General features: G+C 45.5%; 1 protein-coding gene across 5 annotated transcripts in view; it reads right to left on the bottom strand.

The window, feature by feature from the left end:
• SERGEF (secretion regulating guanine nucleotide exchange factor) overlaps window positions 1-11,049 on the bottom strand; it is a 256,384-nt gene extending 245,335 nt beyond the window's left edge. For 4 of the 5 annotated variants that reach the window (XR_011445941.1, XM_070289324.1, XM_070289325.1 and 1 more), the window contains exons 1-4: window positions 10,919-11,036; window positions 6,997-7,132; window positions 5,641-5,796; window positions 3,813-3,907 (exon numbers count right to left, since the gene is read on the bottom strand). Coding sequence is in view for 4 of the 5 variants with exons in the window: in XM_070289324.1 (XP_070145425.1) it covers window positions 3,813-3,907; window positions 5,641-5,796; window positions 6,997-7,132; window positions 10,919-10,978 (447 nt within the window). In the remaining variant the exon portion in view is untranslated. Of the gene's footprint in view, window positions 1-3,812; window positions 3,908-5,640; window positions 5,797-6,996; window positions 7,133-10,918 lie in introns of all 5 variants that reach the window. The other variant, XM_069554240.1, reaches the window with a different exon arrangement.
• Between the last annotated feature and the right edge of the window lie 1,304 nt (window positions 11,050-12,353).

The following is a 12,353-nucleotide window of genomic DNA, read 5'->3' as shown; positions in this document are numbered from 1 at the left end:
GTCTGAACAGTCCTACAGAAAGGGCCATATGGCAAGGAACTAGTCTCCTGCCCATGAGAAAGTGGAAGGAGGAACCACCAGCCCAGTCAAGCCTCCAGCAGACCTCCAGCAGCCTGACTGACATCTTGACTGCAGCCTCATGAGACCAGCTAAGCTGTTCCCAGATTCCTGACCCTCCAAACTGTGAGACAATAAATGCTTGCAGTTGTAAGCTGCTAAATTTCAGGGGATGTTTATTACACAGCTATACATAACACATACATATCTTTTCTTTAGGCCAAACATCCCCAATTCTATCAGCTATCATCGAGTTTCCAATTCCCTCCCTCGCTTGTTTTCTCTCCTCTATGCTCTGGTTACTCAGACTCTCTTTTAAGGGACTGTATATGCACAATCACAGCCCCTGTGAGGCTTTACCATATTTGCTGATTTAGGTCCACAGTGTCTTTCTAAAGGAGGCCTGGCATGCGAGTCACATGCCTCCATGGAGTCACAAAGAGTCAGACACAACTTGGTGACTGAACAACAACAGTGTCTTTCTAAACTTTAGAGTCCTCAAAGGCAGGGTCTGAGTCTTATTCACCTCAGTGCCCAGAGCCGAAGAACCAAACCCACACCAGGACACAACATCGCTGACGTAGTGTGATCAGCACAAAGAAGGACAGAGCTCTGGCCTCCCTTCTTCTGTAGACTATACTTCTATTAATTCAGCCCACAATCACATTAGCTTCAGGAAGATCAAATCTTACTGTTCACAGAATTTGAAAACACTATCTTTAAATTTTTTTATTTTTTTTCTTTTCAAAGGTAAATAAAGGGGCTTTACATGTGGATTCAATCTCTCCAAAATAACTTATCTCCAATCCTTTCTCTCCACCTCACTGCTGCTGCTTTAGCTTGGGGCAGGATCATCTCTCAGGTGGATTATTAGCAAGAGCTTTCTTGCTGAGGAATCTTCCTTCACTCCACACCCCCACACTTCCCCACGTGGCCCCTCTCTAATTCACTGTTCTTACCATTTGTCAGATACTACCGGCCTGCTCCCCACTGGCACTTCTACCACTTCCTTACATTACAATCATACTAAGTTGCTTGCAGCATCTCTAAAACTCCTGTTTTAAGCCTGTTTTATCCTTCTGTTTGCAATGTGCTTCTTTTGTACCTACTCTGCACATCCTCCTATCCCACACCAGGTCAATTTCTACTCAACTTTCAAGATTCAGCGTAGGTCTGTTCTCACCCTACCTTCCCCTAGAAAGAGTTCAACACTCCCTTTTGGAGGCTCCACAAGCGTCTGTCATAGTTCTAACATGGTAATGCATCTAGGTGTTTCTATGTCAACACGTACTACTAAACTACAAGGTCCTCGAATGTTACAATTTGGTCTTACTCCCCTTTGTCTCTCCTGCCTAAATACAGCACCTTCACACAATAGCTGCTATTAAATAAATGAATGAATTTCTCTTACACTTCACTTTAGCACATTTCTCCCATTGTTCTATAAGATACGCATGTCAAAATATTCTTACCTTCTTATTTTGTCATCCAACATATTTTAACCTTTGTTCCTCTGTCTTCTTTCATCATGTGACTCAAGCTAAATTAATTACAACTTTTACACAGGTTCTTAAAAACTCATCTATTTGCTACTATTAATAGAAGCTGGAGCACTCCTTACAACAGGGACTACACATTCTAGAATTCCATGTACACCATATGCTATACAGACTGAGTGTCTGTCCTCGTTGAAAAGTCATATGTTGACTAATCCCCAACATGATAGTATTTGGAGGTGAGGCCTTTGGAAGGTGATTAGGTCATGAGAGCAGAGCCCTTATGAATGAAATTAATGCCTTTATAAAAGACAGTGCTTTTCCCTTTCTCACGTTTAAGGACACAGCAAAAACAAGGCTGTCTATGGACCAGAAAGTGAGCCCTCACCAAATACCAAATCTGCTGGTGCCTTGATTTTGGACTTCTCAGCCTCCAGAGCTGTGAAAAATCAATGTTTGCTGTTTGAGCCACCCACTGTATGATATTTTTGTTAGAATAGCCCAAAGGAACTAAAACACCATGGAAACCATGACCCCAAATAATATTCCCCCAATACCAGCCAATTAGAATTCAGGTGATAGGCACAGACCCAAGCTCTATCCAATGAAAACAGACCCCATTCTTAGTCACTGTTTAAGAAAATTAAGTATGAATGGAGCAGCTTAGATGAAACTCAGTTTAGATTCCAATGTAATTTCTCTAAAAATTTGCTTCCATATCTTCAGAAAAATGTGTACATTTTAAGTACAATGCAGTGAAAAGAGCTCCAAACTAAAACCAGGAGTCCTAATACTTGTGCCATCCAATACGGTAGCCTCTAACTACATGTGGCTGTTGAACACTTAAAAGGTGACTATACTGAACTGAGATATACTCTAAAGAAAATCTATACCACAGAAAGAGTCTTCATATAAGTTAAAGAATATAAAATGTCTCATTAATAAAATTTATATTGATGATACATAAAATGAAATAATCATAGATTGGATACATGAGACTAGTTTAAAAGTTATTAAAATTAATTTTACCATGTCATACCATGACTTAAAAAATGATATGCAATGAAAGAAACCACACACAAAAGGCTACATATTATTTGATTCCATTTATATGAAATGCCCATAAGAACTGATGCTTTCAAACTGTGGTACTGGCGAAGACTCCTCAGAGTCCCTTGGGCAGCAAGGAGATCAAACCAGTCAATTCTAAAGGAAATCAACCCTGAATATTTGCTGGAAGGACTGAGGCTGAAGCTCCAAGACTTTGGCCACCTGATCTGAAGAGCCAACTCATTGGAAAAGATTTTAATGCTGGAAAAAATTGAGGGCAAGAGGAAAAGGGGGTGACAGAGGATAAGATGGTTGGATGGCATCACTGTCTCAATGGACATGAGTTTGAACAAACTCAGTCATATAGTGAAAGAGGGAAAGAAGCCTGGCATGCTGCAGTTCATGGGGTCGCAAAGAGTCAGACACGACTGAGCAACTGAATCACAAGAGCAACAACAATAAGGGGCTGTTGAGAGGTGAAAATGGGAGTTGACGGCTATTGGGCATGCAGTTTCTTTCGTGATAATAAAAATGGTCTAAAAGTAGATGATGGTGATGGCTGCACATCTCTGTGAATATACTAAAAACCACTGAAACATACATTATTTATTTACATTTTTATTTTTACTTTTTGGCTGCACCACACAGCATGTGAGAGCTTAATTCCCCAACCAGAGATCGAACCTGCCCCCTCCTCCAACCCCCTGCATTGGAAGCATGGAGTCTTAACCACTGGAATACCAGGGAAGTCCTGAAACACATTTTTTAAATAGTGCTCCTAGAAAATTTTAAGCTACATATGTGGCTCACGTTACATTTCCACTGGCCAGCACTGACCTATGCCATCTGCCTCCTTTAGTGTCCTTAGGGAAGTCACTTCCAATCAGAACTATATCTAACACAGTTTCCACTATGATAACTTTTAGAATTTTAAGATGTCATTAATGTCATTATAAGATATATTAGTTTCATTCTTTTACTTCACAAAAAATTATAACATGTATGAGAGCTAGCAGAGTCTTTTCATTCACAGCATCCATCCCTCCAACATAATTTTCCCAGGAGAACCTAAGTTTTCCAGCATACATTCTAACTACCCCATGAGTTTTCAGGGACCCAGCCAGCCTTTCAGGGTTGGGGGGATAACTGTGATACCTGGAGACCCTTTAACAGGACATAGGCAAGCTCAATATCAAGTGCCGTCCTTACCTCGATGGCCTGGGGGATCACACATCTTCGAGGCCCATGAGGAACTCCCAGCTGGCCAAAGGAGTTGGATCCACATGATAGAACTTGACCATTTTCTGCAAAAAAATACAAATACTTGAACTGCAGATTTAAGAAGTAAGATATCTAAAGTCCAATGGGTAAATTCTGCAGGATGATAACAGCAAAAGGAATGAGAGGCACCAGTGCTTCAGCCCATTCAATCCATAGTTCCTGCTCTGTTTCCCTAGGAATAAAGACTGGGCACTGGGCTGAGCATCTCACACAGACTGCCCACTCCGTACCTGATTAATGACAGGTTAACCATGAAGAACACTTAGCTGTGTGCCTCATGTTGAGATGCAGGATACTTATCTCCCACTTTTCACATTTCCGTGGAACAGAATTTCCATTACTTTAATATGTGCTGTGCTTAGTCGCTCAGTTGTGTCTGACTCTTTGCAACCCCATGGACTATAGCCCACCAGGCTCTTCTGTCTGTGAGGATTCTCCAGGCTAGAATACTGGAGTGGGTTGCCATGTCCTCATCCAGGGAATCTTCCCAACCCAGGGATCAAACCCAAGTCTCCTGCATTGCAGGTGGATTCTTTACTACCTGAGCCACCAGGGAAGCCCAAGAATACTGGAGTGGATAGCCTATCGCTTCTCTAGGATCTTCCCGACCCAGGAATCGAACCAGGGTCTCCTGCATTGCAGGCAGATTCTTTACCAACTGAGCTACCAGGGAAGCCCCTACTTTAATATACTTCAGGTCTTTTCCCTGCCCTTCTCCATTTGCACTGCTTTCTGAAGAAGAAGGGATAACCTAGCCACCTGGTGAATTTCAGAGAAGAAACAGGACATGTATGGCTTAGCACCTTCCTCTCAGGCACCCTGGGCTGACACACAGGAGGTCTCCCCTGTTAAAGTTTAGGGGGCAGGCTTGGATTAGAAGAGTGTCAGCAGAACTTCTTGGTGTGACAGTCAACACCATCCTCCAACTTAGCTTGTATCAGTAAAAAGCTAATCGTTTGCTCTCCACCTGTCTGAGCGTTCTGAGTCTGTCTCACAAGTGGTCCCAAAAAGCAAGAAACAGTGGTATCTACTGACTGCCTACAGCTCTGACCCAGGCCCACACTCTAAGTATTTCATAAACGAGAACTATCGTTTGTGTGTGCTCAGTTGCTCAGTCGTGTCTGACTCTTTGTGGCCCCATGGACTGTAGCCCACCAGGCTCCTCTGCCCATGTAATTCTCCAGGCAAGAATACTGGAGTAGCTTGCCATTTCCTCCTCCAGGGGATCTTCCCAACCCAGGGATCGAACTCAGGTCTCTTGCGTCTCCGCATTGGCAGGCATGTTCTTTACCACTAGCAACTGTTTAGATTCTAATAATAACCCTCCAGATTTTCCATCCCAACCTCCTTTACTGTTAAGACTCTCCTTGCAAAATGCACCCCACAACTTGCCTTGATGCTAGAAAGCACATGTGTGTGTGTGTGTGTGTGTGTGTGTGTGTGTGAATATTTATTTGGCTGTACCAGATCTTATCTGTGGCACACGGGATATTTAGTTGTGTCATGTGAACTCTTACTTGCAGCACATGGGATCTAGTTCCCTGACCAGGGATTAAACCCAGACCCCCTGCATTGGGAGCATGGAGTCTTAGCTACTGGACTACTAGGGAAGTCCTCTGTGTGTGTTTTTAAATACAAAGCGGGTTTCATTGAATCAGGGCGCTCAGCGTCATGCTCTTCTCACCGAAAGCCTTGGCAGTGATACAGATTTACCTAGAAGTGGACTCACCTGTGACTTAGCAGCAGCGGCACTCACCTGTAAGTATAATAGTAAAGTCCCAGCCACAGGCCACCTGCTGGATGGCACAGCCAAGGAGCGATTTGCAGGGGGTAAAATACAGGACCTCCTCTGTGTGACCCAGCCCCAGCTGCCCATCTTTGTTGAGGCCACACACAAAAAGGCTTCCTTCATCTGCAAAATACAAAGGTTTTGGTGGTAGCATGTGCAGGGGAAATTACAACCGCCAAAGTGAGCAAAAGGATTTCATAAATTATTTGGAGTCATGGGCCCACTAACTTTTTTCCCACCCAAGTTAATAAGCCATGCATGTTATTATGCTCTGGACCTAATGGCACAGGGCCAAGGGGTTACAACCTAATATCTAAATGGAAACTCCAAGTTCTACAGCAGTGGCCAATCAATCACCAAATTGAGCATCTACTGTAACAATAAAAGCCATTATCTATTTGGAATATAAAATGTGCCAAGTACTCTTCTAAGGGCCTCGTGTGTGTGGCCAACTTATCCTTTATGCATAGTGCCAGGGTGCACAATACTGGTAGAGGCCCACAAATATGTTTTAATTTAAATTTTTTAATATAAAATATATGTAATAAAAATATATAATACTAAATCTAGCCTGGATTATATTAATCTTCATATCAGTGCCACTGTAAGTATAATTTAAAATATTTCTTTATAGAGGGAGGCCAAAGTGTCAAGTACTCATGAAAGTCATAATGCAGTCCTGTTAACTTACAGATTCTCCTCATCCACCATCATCATCTTCATATAACAGAGAAGCAACTGTGGCACAGAGAAATTAAGTAATTTGCCCAAGGCCACACAGCCAATAATTAAAAGAACCAGGATTTAAACCCAGGAGGTTTGATTCCAGAGCTCAAGTTCTTAATCAGGATGGAACATGCCCTCTTTGGCAATATTATAGCACTTGTAATCCTTACTAAGTACTTACTAAGTACTACTCCAGCTACTGTGAGGGAAGATTAAGGAAAATACAAAGTTCTTGCTCTCAGGGAATATTCAACTTAACTTCAAAGACTTCTAATTCATAGGTGAAAGTTAAATATCAATATACAGCATAAAGTATAATATACATTGCAACTTGGCCACTATTTGTCTTATAACTTGAAGCAGTTTTCCTCTCTGAGCCTCATGTGGAGAGGAGAGGGAGGGGAAGAAAGGGGTGGTCTTGATCTCTGAAATCCTTTTGGCTCTGACAACCTAGGATTCTCTGATGGTAGCCTGATTTCATCACAAAAATGCTGTCCTCTACAAAATGCAAAAGGCTGAAAGATGGTAATATAACACCCTAGGGGGAAATGTCCAAATAAGAAAGTGAGAAAGCTATACGTTCTTGAAGAAAGTTACCTGTGACAACAGCAGAGTGTCCCCCTCCTCCTGTGATCTGCTTGATACAACCAGATTTACAGAAGTCACTCAGTTGCTGGGCAGAAAGCACATCTTCCCTGTGGCCAAGGCCAAGTTGCCCATAGCTATTTGCACCCTAGGGATAAAACAAGCCAATCATGAAACGTATGGGAACCTCAATAACCTCAACTGGTCGATTTGAATCTACCAGTCCCCACCTTTCTCACCCTGACACTCCTCTCTGAGCCTATGACAGATTAGACGCCATAGGCTCCTTCTTAAGAAGATGTTATACAACACCTACACTTGGACAGAGATCCCAGAACACCTCAATTTCCATGTGGGTGGAGCCATCAGCATCCACAGCTCATCCTGGGATAATCCTCAGCTTCCCCTTCCAACTTCCCAGCCAATACGTGTTGCTTCAGGGAGACAGCGTAGGATTTCCTTCTGATAAAAGCTAATTATCTAGGAGAGCTAAAGTAAGATATAATCAGGAAAAATAGGAACAAAGTGGGCGGGGAAGAATGTAGTAGTACTAGTTCTTATCCCTTCTCCCCACAGCCTCACTGGGGAAACTGGCAATGAGTTTCTGGAATCAAAGTTAGCTGCGGATTTGTGCCTGCAACAGAGCGCATCACTGTTATTTCATACGCACAGTGAAACAGATTGGCAATGATCTCTAAGGACCTTTCCAAGTACACTGTTTTGGGACTCTAAGACTCACGCCATGAGATTCCTCTAAGGAAACATATTTCTCCTTGGTGGGCAATATGTGTGTCATCATTATTATATGATAAAGGTCCAGAATCCCTAATCTGAAACCTTTGCAGCCAGATGTATTTCAGTTTTGGAAGTCTACAGACTTCAGAAAAGCAATGTGGTATATAAATCATACACGCGGCTGCAAGGACTGGGAACAGCACTCCGTGAGTAAAATATTATTTCTGCAGTGAATGGTACGAATACTCACAGTTAGTGGTCAAAGACTGTAAACAGCCTCATGTCAAGTCAGTATTGGGTTTTCAGAGTTTCCTGTATTCAAAATTGAAGATAAGGGATTATGGGTGGGCCTCCAGGGAAAATCTTATTAAGATTTTGAGAATCCTTATAATTTCTCCAACTACCTACTGCTGGTTGGTTCTTAAGTAGTAAAACTTTCAAAACATGTTCGTTTTGTAAGTCACCTGAATGAAGAAAAGTGATTTAAACTCAAAAACGCATGCATGCATACAAACTCCTGTCCCGTGTGGTCTATTCCACAGCCATCCCGGCTGCAAGGACTCCCTGCTGGACGAGCAAGCCATGCAGGGACACAGGTCCCAGAAGTCCCAGAAGTCCCCAGGGCAATATTAGCTACCAACAGCTGAGTGCTTGCTTCTCTGTATGCTGGGCATTAATTCTCACAACAGAGGAGAGGGTATTATTGCTCTCAGTTCACAGATGAAGAAACTAAGGCTCAGAGAGGTTAAATAACTTTCCATGGTCACACAGCTGAGTAGACAAGTCAAATGCCCCACTCCTTTCATTATACCCTATTTTGCCCCTAAGAATAAAGAAAAAAGGCATATATGGTAAACCAGCCCAGACCTTACCTAGCAGGAAGCTAACTGTATGACCCTATCTAAAATAGCACCCCAAGCCCTTTACGTCCTTTTTCTGCTCTATTTTTCTTCATAGCACTCTCTGGCATTACATTACATGTTTACTTGTTTACTGCCTACCTCTCCCACTAAAAAGTAAACTCCATGAGGGCAGGAACCTTGTTCTTTTCACTGCTGTTTCCCCTGCATCTGAAACGGTGCTGGTCCAAAGAAGGTGGGCACGTATTTTACAGTGAATGAATGTAAGACCCTATGAGTCTCTACCTAGAAAAGACCAAATGAAAGTGTGAGGTGGAGAACAAGTGTACAGGATTTCTCTGTTAGCTGTAAGAGCTCCATGGCTGCCCACGACCAGGGCTACAGGTTGCTGAACAGAAAGTAATGCACCAACATTATGGGATTCAAATTTGGCACCAAATTTTTGTGATGCAGCAAGAGGCCCTACACCCATGATAGAGCAAAACAAAGGGAAATTTTAATACAACCTATTACACCTGTACTTGCTTCTCATCCTTATAAACAGTCCATACATCACACACACACACACACACACACACACACACACACGTCTCTATAAAGGTAAATTCCCATGTTATGAACTGAACTGTGTTCCACTGAAATTCATCTGTTGAAACCCTAATCTCAGTGCCTCAGAATGTGATTTGTATTTGGATTCAGGGCCTTTTAAAAGGTAACTAAGGTTCCATGAGATCATAAGGATGGGTCCCAAATCCAATATGACTGGTATCCTTATAAGAGGAAACACGTGAACACTCCCCACCCACAGAAAAAGCCGCATGAGGACACAGCAAACAGGAGGCCATCCCATCCATAAGCCAAAGAGATAGGACCCACACGAAACTTAACGTGCTGATACCTTGATCTTGGATTTCTACCCTCCAGACTGTGAGAAAATAAATTTCCATTGATTAGGCCTCCCCATCTGTGGTATTTTGTTATGGCAGCCTTAGCAAACTAATACATCCCTCCACACAGATAATGCGGCAGGAAGAATACACAATCAAGACTCCAAGCACAGCAAGGAGGTTAGGTTCAACAGTATTTTTGCATCAGTACTGATAAGGCCATATCTGAAAGGCCTTGTCAGTAATCTGTCTACACAGACCCCAGTCCCTGGCCTGGGACAAACACCCATCCCCGGCACACAGCCAATCCCTAATTCCACCCCCAGCTCAAGGGCCATCTCAAAGGCACATAAAGAGTCAGACTACCTCAAGCCACGCCAGGCTCTCCATTCTGCCCGTCAGAAGCAATCCCGCATTCAATAAATGCTACCCAGTACTGATAATTAGCTTTTAAAAAAATTAGTCAATACATACTGGTTTTAACAGCAATACAGGTCTTATCCTCTCCCACCTCCTTCTCCACCATCCCCAACGCAAGAGCTGCAAGTCTTTAATTCTTGTGCTTTTCCCAAAAGACCTGCACATAGTTCTGCACACAACAGGTACTCATTCATCCATTAGTCAACAAATGTGTACTGAGCACCTTACAATGTGCCAGGCATAAGCCCTGCACCATACAAGGCAGGCACAGTACCCACCCTCCTGATGCCTACATTCTAGCGAAGGAGACTGATATTATTAACAAGTCATACATTTCAATACAATTATGCGCTGTGAAGAACTACAAGACACTGTGTCTGCTTGTTCCCGTGCATCTGGTCGGATGCCTGCCACGCTCTCCTGTACACAGGCTGTCCTCTCGCCCAACCACGATACATAAAGATGACCCCGTCTCTCAGTGCTCTGGTCAAACCAACACCAGCGCAGTCTCCCACACTCCCAGTGCAGGCAGGTTCCAACCAGAGCCGAGTATCTGCAACTATGCAGGGTCTCCGCCGCGTGCACGGTTCAACACGGCAGGCCTCACACCAAAGGATGCTCGAACTAGGCGGGGGTGGAGCTGGGGAAAGGCCTCCATCCTCCTGGCAACGGGAGGATGAGAAACACAGGTGGCCCCACAGGGCTGTAGTCTCTGCACAGAGCCCGCCGCGCCGTCTTTCCCAGCGCTATCGAGGCCTGAAGTCTGTCGCGGACTCAGACACTGTGTCCGGGTAGCAGGTTCTTCCCTCTGCGCCGCAGCTCCTCCGATCCGAGGCCCCTAAGTCACCCCACGAAGACTCTTCCCTCCCGATCCTCTCCTACCCAGACCCCAGTCCAGGATCCTCCAACCCGGAGCGCCTCTCGGACCGCGACCACTGGGCCCCAGCGCCGCCCACACCCAGGCCGGGGGCTTCCCAGGGTCTGTGCGACCCTCAGTCCCAGCTGCCTCGGCCCGGGGGCGGAGTCACGTACCCAAGCGAAGAGCGCGGCCGCTGTAGGGACGGCCTCCAAAGAGTGCGGTTCTGGCTCCATGCGGGCACTCTCAGCCGGCGCTTCCGTGGGGGCCGGCGCGGGAACCCGCCCTCCCGGAGAGAGGGCGGGGCGGGGGCGGGGAGGGGGCGGGGCGGGGTGGGGCGGGGCGGGGCCCTCATGGGCAGGGGGCGGGGTGGGGCGGGTCCTCCAGGGTAGAGGGCGGGGTGGGGCGGGGTGGGGCGGGGCGGGGGCGGAGCCCTCCCGGGAGCGGGGTGGGACCCGCCAGGGAGGGAGCGGGGCGGGACCGGCCGGGCAGGGGGTGGGGCGGGGCCCGCCGGGGGAGAGGTTTGCGGAAGCGGGGCAGGCCTGGGAAGGGATTGGTGTAGGGTGTGCGGCGCCCACGCCGGGGAAGGGTTGCGGCTGGCTGTGGGCCGCCCCCTCTTGCAGCTGGTAACCTGGCTCCGGCGGGAGCGGGTTTGCAGCTCCCCCATCACCCCGCCCCGGCGCGCTACGAGCGTCTCCGCCCCCTGCCTCCGTTCTCGCCCGGCCGCTTGGCGTCTCCTTCCCTCGCCTCGCACCCTATTTTTAGTAATAATTCTGTACGCTTGCACTACGCCAAACGGTTCACAAAGCTCGCTCAGGTTAGAGCCCCATGACGGCCCAGAGTGGCTGACAGGACGGGGATTGCATCACCATTTTGATGGGGAAGAAATTGAGCCTGGGAAGGGGGGTGGAAAGGGTCCTGACTCTGTCTTAGGCCGAACTGGCTTCGGGCCTGCTTTGGTGTGGTTTGCAAAATCGAAGGGTGCTTCCTAGTGGGCGAATGTAGTGTCTTACAGCGTTGCTCAACGCCCTAAGCTCCTGGCACGGAGCGGGAACTCACCCCTGCGATACTGAACTAAGGAGGCTGGTTTTGAACTGATTCCCGCCTGCCAGGGCGGCCTTCTAACCCTCAGCGCTGCCAGCATAGCCCCGGCCCAGATTCTGATCATCAGGTAATAACTTGGGTAATAACTGAATGATTTTCATCCAGCAAAAATTTTCATATAAAACAGCTTTTATCAAACACACCTTTATATACTACCGGACCATTTTTCTGAAGGAAAATGTAGCAAAGAATACTAAGAATATGAAGATGGTCATTTAGCTAGTAATTCCACTTCTGCTCATTTATCACAAGAAAAAAAAAAATGGAACTATGCACAAACCCTTGTACTGCAAGTTATTCATTATGGGGTTACATATAATAGTAAAGAACTTAGAATCTAAAGTCCTTAAATTTCAAAAACAAATTGATTAAATTGTATAGCCATGCACTTGAATACTAGGCTGCCATTAAAAAAAAAGTTTTGTAAAATAGTAACATACTCATGATGTATCATTAAAGCAAATATTATATCAATTTCATGCACACACACGCTGGGTGTTGGATTAC

The sequence above is a fragment of the Ovis canadensis genome, chromosome 15 (genome assembly GCF_042477335.2).
Source record: "Ovis canadensis isolate MfBH-ARS-UI-01 breed Bighorn chromosome 15, ARS-UI_OviCan_v2, whole genome shotgun sequence".
NCBI lineage: Eukaryota > Metazoa > Chordata > Mammalia > Artiodactyla > Bovidae > Ovis > Ovis canadensis.
Note: the sequence above shows the minus strand (reverse complement) of the source record. Positions and strands in the feature narration are given on the sequence as shown.